A 12,927-nucleotide genomic window follows, 5' to 3' on the forward strand; every position below is an offset into this window, starting at 1 on the left:
AGGGAAATTATTTAATAATCTTGAAACAACACGTGATCATACTCCAAGCCAATCATCAATTACCAATTACTTAGCCTCCATTTTATTCCTCCATTCTCAACATAAATCGCGGGCTCCTATCTCTTTCAACCAATCAAAACCATATGAAGCACTACTTATCCATACTCCAAAAATAGTAAATAATCACCTCTAGATCAACCTCCTCTAGTTGAAAATCCATATCAAGTTTTCCTCTCCTACTCTCTCTCTCTGTGTTTTAGTTTTTATTTATTTTTTTATTTTTTTGACAATGACTGATAGGGGACTAAGATAGGATAAGGGCTGAGTGTAGGCAGAGAGGGGCTAAAAGTGGATGATTGATGGTGGAAGAGGCTGGGGGGTGGGTGAAGGGGTGTTTGACGGCTACAGAGCTGTGTGGGAAGGTCGAGTAGTAGTTGTAAAGCGTAGAAAAGCGTTGAGGAGGGAAAGGGAAGGGAGGAAGGACATTTTAGCAATTGCAATGATAAATACCACCTATTTGCAATATATTTTTGTTCCCACTGATTTGTAAATTGCCTCAAATCACTCTGGTTAGTGATTGCCCCCTTTAAAATTCTATATAGAAATAACTCAAAATCTTGGCAATAGTAGGTCTAATTTAAACCCATCCTTCATCCAATCCTAATGAACATGATGCATATGCATCCTCTCATGTATAATAACTGCTTTCCAAACATAATTCACATGTGAACACCATAGATAAAATACCTATATGCCATCCGCTTTTCGAGCACCATCGGGCATCATAGACATAACTCCATTAGACTGTGTTTGGATATTATAAATGAATTTGTTAAAGAGAAAGGGGAAAAAAATAATGAATTGGAAGTTCATTTATTTTTTTCTCTTTATTCCTTTCTTTTTTGTTTGGTTTTCCATCCACAAATCAAGATCCAAACGCCACTTAAAAAGAAGATAGTTGCTGCATTATCTACAATGGGGTTGAGTAGATGAATGAAGGAACACATCCACATTAGGATCTATGTTTCTAAGATCACATCTTTATTTTTGCCTGTTACAAATTCTGTCCTCCTGGAAACAAAAAAGGATGTTATAATTTGACATGTTAACAAGTACTTTATAAGACAACACCACATCCAATCATGGTCCCAGCTGCATTCAGCTACCAAATTATCCCTTTTCTTTAACCCTGCAGTGTTGGGAGCCTCAGCCTCGTGCGCTGGGCTGCCCCATTTTAAGGAAGCCGTTAACCTCCCACAGCTCCTGAAAAAAATCAAAATAAATTATAAACAAACAAAAAAAAGGAGAGAGAGAAAGAAAAAGAAAAAGGATAGAAAAGAAAAAACTCGATAGAAAATCTGTTGCTCTGAGATAATATTTTGTCTTTGACATTTCAAGAGTCTAGAGTTTAAAACACTCCACAATTCCAAATTTCCAGCAGTGGGAGCCAAAAGGTTAAAAAATATAATGTCAATATTGAGTCATCAAAATAATCTTATTCATTCCCTATTTCCCTTGCTATAATTACAAAACAAGATCCAAAAACCAAATGGATACATGCCTCCCATCCAATATCATTCAAAGCAACTGAGCAAAATCCAGACTTTCAAAATCCAGGCCTCCTTTCTCCTTTTCTTTGAAGTGTAAAGTCGAGGCCTTTATTTTTGTCTCTAAATTCCAACGATTCTGTGGTTTAACAAACGAGTTCTAGTTTACTGGCCATTTTTGAAAATCAAAAACTCCACCACATGATGTTTTGGATATTTGACACTTGCTTCGTACCTGTATGCAAACAACTCCTTGCATTACTTTTTTACCATTTTTTTTTTCCGGCTAAAAATTTAACAAACCAAGGCACTTTTTCTGACGGTGCTCTTTAGATTCGATATTCCATACACCCACTACAAGCAATAAAACAACACATTAAAGGGCACCAACAAATGGGAACTCGTGAACGCAAAAGATTTGGAACCTTGGGCTCTCTCGCTATTTAACTGTATATTCATATGGCTGCACAAAAACAACAAAACTCTGCAAAAGATCCAGTTGAAGAAGGAAAATGCTTCTCAAGCCTAAAAACGACAAAAAGATTCTAGTGTAGTAGTGGAACCTCTACCCCTTCAGAGGATCATTATTTTGATCCCTCCAAAAAAATTACATGATATAAAGCGGACTGCTTCCTAAGCCTTTGTAACACTCCACACTTAAAGCCCTCCAAGAGACTATCAAGCAACCAATCATCCTTGGCATCACCCAGACCCCGCCACAAACAAAGAAAGCAAAACAGTCCAGAAGCCCAATGGCTTTGGAAGCACATCACCTTATGGCATGGTAACGTGTCACAGTTTATGAATCTTCCACTTATTTGATGTGATAGTAAAGAAATGTGATGTAAATGAAAACCCTCCAAACTACCATGAACACTTCCCTTTGGACCAAAAGGGCTTCTTGATGATCGTGGGACCTATAGAATTTGCTTTAATTAGGCTTTCAAAGCCTATTATACTTATTTAGTTATGCAATAGATGTGGCATTACTGAGCCACCTCAATTCCTCTTCCTTAGCCTAACATAATGTTAAAGTGTCATCTAAGATGGTGAGACACTAAGAGTTGAAAAACTCCCCTAACCGTTAAGGAAATATCACCTAACCATTCTCTCCAGCATGCGACTGAAGCCCCTATCACAATAATGAAGACGAAAGGAGAAAGGGGGTCTCCCCACCCTGGAACCCTAAAACTTGTGAAGAAGCCCTTTGGGACTCCATTCACAATTCCTGAGAACATAACAAACAACACACTATATCTAATCCAAATTATCCATCTTCGTCCAAAACTCATCTTCAGCAATAGAAAAATAAAGAACTTCAAGCACGCATGATCATAAACTTTCTCAATATCCAATTTGAAAACCAATCCTGTCACATGACTCTTGGACACCACTGCATTGCCCATTAAAACCGCATTCAAAATTTTACTACCTCCAACAAAGGCATTTTTACTCTCTAAGATCACCTTCCAAATCACCTTTTTCAATCTCAAGGAAAGAATTTTGAATGGAATCCAGTAAACATTGCCAACCAAGATCATGAGTCTGAAATCCTTCATTTCATCCACTACCTCTTCTTTGGAGAAATGTCTCTCCAAAGCTAAACCCGTTAGCCATTACCAAATACAAAGCATGAAAATTTTGGCAAATATCCTCCACCTTTCTTAGTGCATTTTGTTAAGTGAACTCCATAAGAACACATCACCTCTCTTGATTTTTAACCTCACCAAAGCTTCCCCATACTTTCCAACCACCACCCTCCTCTAACTACTATCCCTCTCAACTGCAAAACCCCATTATGGTGGCTTACCAAATAAAGCTCTCCTTGAACAACACCCAACTAATGAACTCCTAGCCTTCCCCTCTTAATTGCAGCCTTATCACACTAAAGATATACATAGTTTTTCTTTTTTTTTTCTTTTTCGTAACCAATTGTGGTTCATTAAAGGTTAAAAAACAAAACAAAATATTTAACGTGGATTATGAATTTATATTGCCCATGCAATTTGAAATAGGTATGTAAACATGAACAAATTTTAAGCATAGCATGTACAACCCATTAGTATATATACACATTGCTCTCCAAACCACAGATGAAAATTCATGAGTAAGTTTTTATTGTTTTGTGTATATACTTCCCACATACATGGTTCCATTCCCTAGGCACCTTCTAACTCAAATTATTTTACCTATAAAAAACAAAAAAAATACCACGTCATTTGTTCAGATTGATTGTTTAACCACTTTTTCCCTTTCTTCTTTGCCCTTTTTACGGGGAGGGGTGGATTGATTGGACTCTTTATGCAAATTAAGCAGGAAACTAAAGATATATGATCAATGCATTCAAAGCCATGCAGCTTAATGCTTATACTAAAGAATATCATAAGAACAATCAAATTAAAATTGCAAAGCGAGGGCACATAACTCACCATTTTTGTTAGAACTCTGTTCCATGTCAACGTGTTCGTTCCATGGCTGCTTCAGATCAGAAGATTCAAAATCCTGCATTGGCTTGCCTTTTGATGATGAGGTATAGGAATGGGGTACAGAAAATGAATTTATGCTGCTAGTGGTCTGCTTTTTAGCCGAAGAGGATTCAGCTGTAGAGCACAAGTCATCATTCATTCTTGAGGTTCCAACTATATTGTTGCAATTGGCCAACTCATTTTGGAGTGGCATTTCGTCTTCTATGCAAATTGGTCTCTTTCTATTAAACGACTCGTTCTTCAAATTTTGAATTGTGGGCACCCTCTGATCATTCAATGAACAAGTGGAGAAAGAAGTTTTTCCCTTTAAAAGTACCTTTGGAATACCCAAATTTTCCATACTGTCAGAATTATCCACAACTTCTTCATTCAACCCTTTTGAGTTTTGAGCCCGATCTGTTAGTTCCTTTTCCCGCATAATGAGGATAGCTTCAGTCAAACGATCTCTTGCTATTTCTATATCGATGATAGGTTCCGGATAGTTTAATCCCAATTCTACCCCTGCAGCTTTAAGAACACTGAGGGGTGCATCCCAAGGATGATGGATCCACTCAGTTGGCATTCTTGCCAGCTCGGGCAGCCAGTGCCTCACATATTCACCATCTGGATCAAAATTAAAACCCTGAACCTGGTTTCAAAATTTGAGAAAAACAAAATTTGAGGTGTCAAGAAAAGAGCGTAGAAACTGACCAACTCTGAATCAACCACTTATTTTCCAGCAAATTTTGCTTTGGTCATTGTGCTAGCAAAATAAAATGTTTAACTAGTATTTGCTACAAGCTCACCCCAAAAAGTGCATGCGAAGACCTCAAAAAAGCTTTGTTGTTTACAAAATATTACAATCTTTGGTAGTGTTTGCCAGGAGTTCTTTCCAAAAAGTCCATGAGAAGACCTCAAAAAAGCAATGTTGGTCAATTAATATTACAATCTTTTATAGTGTTAACTTGTATATCCTTAATCACTACTTTCAAATTTTACAGGAATGTATACATGACATAGCACATGATTTCGTCCAATTTCAAAATGTTTACACAGTGCGCTTCCACCAAAAAAACGAAAAAAAAAGAAAGGGGGCCCTATTGCATACTAAAATACTCTTTTTCATAAAATGATCTTCAGAAAATCATGCTGTATTACAATGAAATGAATTTTCTTTCTTTCTTCTTCTTGTTTTATATTTTTCGTTTTTCTTTTATTTGACAAAGGTGAACAACAATCTTATTAATTATCTAAAACCAAACATCCATTAAAATCTTTCTCATGTAAAACTCCAGCACTACAAAGTTATCATCACAAGAAAAAACCTCAACCCCATCATTGTAAGGACAGTACTAAACAAGAAATCAACAACATTAAATTCCCCAGATACAAGAGTGCGACAATGAAAGGATTCAATTGGCGTAGGAGGTCCCAAAGACCTCAACACATAGTCATTCCATTGTAACATAGGATTAACTGGTGCCAAAACAAAACAAAACTGTGCTTCTCATGTAGTTTCTAAATACCATCAACTTCAAAATAAACTTGGGGGAAATACAAAGTTTTGATTGTTCTTGTTTTTTGAAAAATCATTCTATTCTCAAAGACTTATAAAATGAGAAAAGCATGTTTGGTGGTTCATTTTGAAGAATTACTTCTCCATAATTTCATGAAAATGGAATTCTGCATTTTCAAAAACCCAGATTGATTGAAAACTAAAAATAACTTGAAAATGGCCACATTTTCTTAATTTTTGGAAATCAAAGCCAAAAAGACGAGGTTCTGATAATGAAATCAAACCGAACCCAAAAAAATTCTCATATGGACAATGAATGTCAGTTTTCCAGTTGTGCTACAATTGCATAATTTGTTGCCAACAATAAATCTATTGTGTGGAAAATCTTGTGGGCTTTTATTTTGGAACACACAGCATCATTGATTATGAAATAGAACCTGAAAATGCTTTGAAACACATTGAATACCGACATACCTCTGGGCTATCTAAACGCCCCAGCTCATGACCATCAGGTAAGCTCCCTGAGATATATTGCCAACCAAGGATATCACTTTCCAAATCAGCATCTAAAAGCGTGTCCCAAAAGTACTTCATTCCCCATTGCCATGGAAGAAGCAAAAGCTTTACAAAGAAACTTGAAACAATCACTCTTATCTTGTTGTGAATCCACCCAGTTGCCCAAAGTTCTCTCATCCCTGCATCAACCAAAGGGTAACCAGTCCGACCTTGTCTCCAAGCCTTGAAGCGGGCCTGGTCAGCATGCCACGGAAAATGTTTCAGGCTTCCCAGCAATGATCTTTCATGAGTAAATGGAAAGTTGAAACAAATGTAACGAGAATATTCTCTAAGCCCAATGACTCTAAGGAAAAGAGTGACACTCTCTTCACCAACAGTATTCTCTTCTCTTGCCCATAGTATTTGCTTCATTCGTACACATTGGAAAACTTTCCTCACACTTAATTCCCCAAAATGAAGATAAGGAGACAACAGTGACGTGGAGTTTCCAGACACCTTTAGCCTATCTTTTGAGTAGTCAACCAGTTGTTGTTCAACAAATTCACTTAGAGCCTTGTTGGCATTGCTCCAACCTGGAGACCATCCTCTTCCTAATAAAGCATTACTAGATTTTTCTGATTCATTCTCGAGACCTAATTCTTCAATTGAACAATTTTCAACTGTTCCTGTATTGACATAGAGGAAACAACAAACAAATCAATTTTCTTTTTCTCCTCTTTTCCTTTAGGATGTATGGATTTGGGTAGGAATTTGGAAAAGAAAAGGAAAAGGTGAGGGAAATGGAAATGCGAATGAAATATAAGGTAAACTTTTTCTCCATTTCCCTCGCCGTGTTCTTTTTCTTTCCAAATTCATGATCCAAATACAGCCTTAGGTTGGTTCTACTTTTGTGAGTACAAGACCATAACAATACTGTTTCAACAGCACATTGGCTTCTTCACTACCATGAAATTAGAATGCATTCTTACATCTAATTTCAGGCAGCTTAAAGACTCAAAATTAACACTGTTGTACATTATCACTTATAAGTTATAATGGATTGGATTAACCTTAAGAATGCAACCACAATGTACCTGCAGCTGGCACCACCCGCCATGGAGGAAGATGTGAAACAGGTTCCATTTGCATGTGCAAGCACTTGTCCCAATATGCATCAAAGGTAGTAAAAGCATGTCCTTTCTCATCATATACTTCCCATGGTTCACACAACAAATCCCCATTATAGCTTTCCACAGAAATGCCAAGTTCAACTAGGTTTTGTTTGATGTTGTGATCACGAACTAGTGAAACAGGATCTGGAAATTACGAATACTCATGTTATTAACAAAACCCTCCAATCAATTAACTCAACTAGTACCTGAATGTCTCAAGAATGCAGGGATTGTGTTTCACAGAGTTGGACTATGAGTAATTCTATTTCAAGACTTGATAGTATTATGTCATGATTATAAAATCTCAAATAAACAATCCCTGCTTCATAGGATAAATTGAACTTGTTTAATCAATAATAAGAATAATATTAGTGAACATCTAAGAAGCATAGACCCTTCTAGGAATGTGAGGTATATGTGTCGTGTCCATGTCAGACACAGACACTCTTTGGACACTTCCTCGACACGTATCCGACACTTTTCAAAACGTGTCCTTTTTTTTTTCTTTTTTCTTTTTTTTTCTCTTTTATGGGTAAATTACAAATACACCCTCTGAGGTTTGATTAAAATACGAATCGCCCCTTGTGGTTCTGAAAATTACATCCTACCCCATGAGGTTTCTAATTTCATGACAAATCGCCCTTTTTATTAATAAATTATCAAGTCAATTAACAATTTTTTAATGATATTAGAAATATGTTTCAATCAATAATTTAGGTAATTTTATTCATACATAGGAAAGCAATTATGAATTTTATTCTTTTACTTAATTCTATTAAATAAAAAATTCTAACAATGGGGTATTTGTAATTTTTCAAACCATAGAGAGCAATCTGTACTTTAAGCAAACCTCAAGGGGTATATTTGGAATTTACCCTATTTTTTTTTAAAGACCTGGACACTCTTTGGATACTTAGAGGACACATATATCTATCGCTTAAACACACGATTAGACACAAGTGAAATTACTTATAAGTTTGAACAAAATAACTTAAGATACAATAATAAAACAAATTCCATATAAATTTATAAGAATTTAGTGTCATATTACATTCTTTATTATCTTTGAATGATATATTCATATATACAACATATAATAAATATATAAATTATATATTTCATGCGTGTCTTCTACGTGTCGTGTTCTGTATTTTTTGAAAATTAGGGTGTCGGCGTGTCCGTGTCGTGTGGCGTGTTCGTGTCCATGCGTCCTAGGTGAAAATTTTCAGGAACCATCAACTCCAGCATCAACGGATCATCAAATTAACAATTAGAAATTAGTATTCCAAGAAATTGAAAAGCCACAAAACTGTAAACAACTTCACGGCTAATTACAACATAAAGAAATGAATGAAAATAAGCACAGTGACTATGTGGAAAAATATCAAATCATAGTGTTGTACATTACATCAGTCTCTATATGTACTTGCAAGAGAACCAGAAGAAGCACTTCCATTCAGATCAGGAGACAAGTCAAAAGAAATCTCAAACCAAATGTTTCCATGGAAACTATAGTTTTGACCCCAAAAAAAAAAAATCACATATTGAGATTTGGGTTACCATTCCTTGCCCCATCCCACGACCTAGGAGAAAAAGGGACATGGAAAAAATGAATTCTCACGTAAGAAGTTCCGCCAATCCCAAACATAATATCCAAAACACAACTTAGATTCTCTATCACCAGTCTCAGATTGAGAAACTCTTCTGTCAACAGTGTCTATGGAGCAGCTCCAAGTACTTCAATATTCCACATCTCATGAATTTAAATTCATGCTGAAGATGTTCACCCCTTTCTTGACTCACCACATATCTTGCAATGTTTGGCTTTTCAAAATCCGTTATAAACAAAATAATTATCTTCCAAGTAGCAGCTCAATAAAAATCATGGCAGTTCTTTCAGCAAATACTGTACCCACTCACTCAGAATACATTCCTTCCAGCATCAGGAAAACATATTCCAAAAAGCCCAGAGTTCCTAGCTCTGACCAAACTCATGTCCCAACTAGTGCATCAGATGCTGATGAAAGTGGCACTGAACATCGTAGTCAGACAATTTGGAACTTTAGACCAACTTTTTGCAAAACGATCAAGGCTACCCTATTATGACAAGTTTTTGTCTGAAATAATCTAGATTTTAATAGCAACTTGAAGTTATGAGGAGACATGGAAACACCATGGTATATGCTCGATTGTATTCTCTCAGTTGCACTATTATATTTCAAAAGATGACAATCACCATGAGGAAGAACGAGCAAGTGATTTGTATATTATGACAAATTTTTTGATTCCTTAAATAATCAGACATTTTTAAAGGTCACCAACTGAAACTATTCTGTCAAGAGTACCAAACCCAATTATATCATGCATAAAATATATATTATTAGCCGTGGGTACCAATTCTTGGGTATCACTTGTCATAATCACTACTTGCCGAGAAAAATAAAATCTACTCGTTCATCTGTTTGGGTTTTCCCTTTAAATTTTATTTATTCCTTTTCTTCTCCCCATCATTACAACTTGTTTTAACTTTTTTGCAATCCACAATTTATGATTCATAATCTATTTGAACTTCAAATATAAACAGTGCAATAATCCTGCAAAACAGTCAATTGATCCCAGACTACATAAGCTCATAAAGACTACCAAATAAGGTATCAATTCAGCATCAAATAGTGAATCACAATTGATGAAACCTTTTTAGCAACTGAAATTTACTTGGGAGGAAGAAAGTTGCAATCAAGAAAGAACTAGATCATACCATAGAGATGGTTATATACTACTTTTGTCGCCCCGACAGCATGAATGCAATCTAAAAGTGCATCAAGAGTACTCTGGGATTTCATCAGCACAAGTGAAGCTCCAAGAGATCTCAATGACTGTTCTAGGTGGGCAAGAGACTGCTTCAACCACCACCTCGAAACTCGACCGGGGTAGAATTGTCCTTCTTCTTTAGGGCACCATATATATATTGGAAAGACTGACCCATCCTTAGCAGCAGCAGCTAAAGCAGGATTGTCCTCAATTCTCAGATCTCTCCTAAACCACACAATGGTTTTTGAATTGCTACCCATAATTTGAGAATTCAGATCTTCAAGCTGAATTAAAGACTCCTCTCATAGCTAAAAATACCACAAAAACAAGACTTCTAAAATCTTCTAAACAAGCTTCTTTGATCCAAATCTAAGGAACTATCAACAAAATTTAATCTGGTTACAGATTCAATCAAACTACATCAAGGCATGCAATTCAAGAAACCCAGGCACAGTTGTTTATGAGATCTGGGTTTTGGCCAAACTGCCTGAAAAAATCTAGAATAGCATCCACAAATGTCCAAATTATCCCAGAAGCTACCAAAACCTTAACAGGACACTTCCCATTTTTAGCATATGAAACAGTACAAACCCTACCTCTTATGCCCTAATATATATGCATATAACTGAATAACGTCAGTGAGGACCCAATACAGCCAACCCACTACTGAGTACTCCAATTTCAACACTCAATCAAAAAACCCAGATCAGATTAAACCCAACTACCAATGAAACCCTACCCTACATGTCTAACAAACCCTGTATACAACAATCAAACCAGTAATTAATAAAAATTCTATAAATCAACCATTGAGATGGTAATATTTCTTTCCCCCCAAAATGCAAGAGATACAGAAGAGGTAATCCAAGTGAGAAACACTTCTTGAAACCCTTGTTCCTTCAAAGAACTGTTCACAAAGACCTGAACCAATAGAGTTGAATGAAACACACAAGATCGGATTTCATGGGATTAACAGCATGGATGTACATGATTCCTTGCAAATTATTAAACAATGTTATCTAGAGGACCACAAACAACCGACTAGTGTATAAAGGAACCAAGAAAAAAAAGAAAAATAATAAACAAAATGATAAAACAAGGAAGTAAAACAATATGGAAATAATTCAGTAAAAGGTCATCTGGTGTGAAAGAGCTGTTAACGAGAAATACTTTGTTCAGCTACCAATCTCAACCAATTGAGATTGTTTGTTTCTTAAAAATGAAAGTTTAAAAGTACTGGAAAATTCTATGACAGACATTAGGATGTATATATGTCATTTTTAGGCCCCATTTGTCTTTAGAGTTGGATTTGATGGGATTGTTAGTATGAAAATTGTTAATAAAAAAATTATTAATGTAAAAATTATTAGTGAGAGAATTAAAAAAATTATTTTTGTTTGTGTATTAATGTTATGATATTAGTTGATTAGGACTAAATATATGAAATTATGTAAAAGTTCATATTATAGAAAATATAACATTATTATTTTTGTAAAATGGCAGGGCAAAATTATATTTTTTTCCTCAAATTCTTCAATGATATGGGATTAGGATAATAAACTCGTCTCTCCCGTGAGATTGTTATCCCCTCCTTTGAGGTATCAATAGTCCTAAGGAAATATTAGTCCTAAGGCTTTTGTTTCAAACAAACACGATGTTTGTGGAATCCATTGGATTACTAATCTAATCATATGGCTCTTGGATTAAAACAAACAAGCCCTTAGATATTTGATTATGTTATTTGGTTAGGATTGACCTTCTATCATGTTAGCCATCTGAACTTGAGAGATCATTAAATTTGGTAGGCTTAGTTTGGGATCAATTTCGATAATTCAAATCGCTCACTTTTAGGAATTATTAAGTAGAATATTTATGTAAAAAATTAAGATGATCGGACATTGATAATTATATGTTTAAATTAAATTTTTATTATAAAACATAAATGATTATTTTTGAAATTATATTTGTCGTTTATTTTTTTAAACAAATATGATCCAAACACATAATTACTGATATCTAATCATCTTGATTTTTTCATAAATATTCTACTCAACAAGTTTTAAAAAGTGAATGGCTCGGATTATCGAAATTGATCAAAAAAATGAGCCTACTAAACCTAAATGCTCTCTCCAATTGAGATAACTACTTGAGAGAAACTAAACACATTTAATTATAACTTGGTTATACAATATTATTTATTACTCATTTTAATATTAATTACGATATTATTTTAATTATGACTTAAATTTTTTTAATTATATATGATATTTAATTTTAATTTTTTTTAGTTAGGACTCTCATAAAAAAATAAAAAAAAATGTATCACCCACTGTTTTAATACATAGAACTCAATTACAAAATAACTAAAAAAGAATTATTGTGCTACTCAAATTCATATTACATGTGACCAATGATAAATAACTTAAATTTGAATTATACAATTATTTTGTAATATTTTTATGATCTTTCTTATTATCCTAATTAATAAAAATAAAATTGAGATACAAATTGAACTTGGTGAGGTCCACTAAAATAATTTCTCAGTCAATGTTATTACCTAGCCGCGCACTAAGGTTATGTCAATTACATGTACTGCGCACCAATGTCATGTCAATTTATATCATCAACGTAATGCCAATCTAAAAGAATAAGTTTGGAATCATTGCTTATCCATTCAGAATATTTTAGATGCGTAATTATATGGTAAAAATTAAATTTTTGTAGTATAAAATTTATATATATAATAAATAAGGGATTTTTATTGATAAATCTATTATAGAGTTGTTATAACCCATTAGGTCCACAAAAGAATATTATAACCTGATTAGTCACATAAACTTTTCTTTTTATTCCATAAGGTCTATTTTCCTAATTTAATATATTTTCCTGGACTATTTTGCCCCCATATATATATATATATA

At 34.5% G+C, this 12,927-nt stretch overlaps 1 protein-coding gene across 1 annotated transcript; it reads right to left on the bottom strand.

The window, feature by feature from the left end:
* Nucleotides 1-946: 946 nt before the first annotated feature.
* On the bottom strand, nucleotides 947-11,339 carry CRY2 (cryptochrome 2). The gene is made up of 5 exons (XM_028271307.2): nucleotides 9,954-11,339; nucleotides 7,118-7,339; nucleotides 6,003-6,709; nucleotides 3,977-4,661; nucleotides 947-1,263 (listed from the first exon to the last, which is right to left on the bottom strand). Exons 1-5 carry the CDS (start codon nucleotides 10,264-10,266, stop codon nucleotides 1,247-1,249), a joined length of 1,944 nt encoding a protein of 647 aa, XP_028127108.2. The 5' UTR covers nucleotides 10,267-11,339; the 3' UTR covers nucleotides 947-1,246.
* Nucleotides 11,340-12,927: the final 1,588 nt, after the last annotated feature.

Source organism: Camellia sinensis, chromosome 7, assembly GCF_055761805.1.
Source record: "Camellia sinensis isolate YWXY chromosome 7, ASM5576180v1, whole genome shotgun sequence".
Taxonomy (NCBI): Eukaryota; Viridiplantae; Streptophyta; class Magnoliopsida; order Ericales; family Theaceae; genus Camellia; species Camellia sinensis.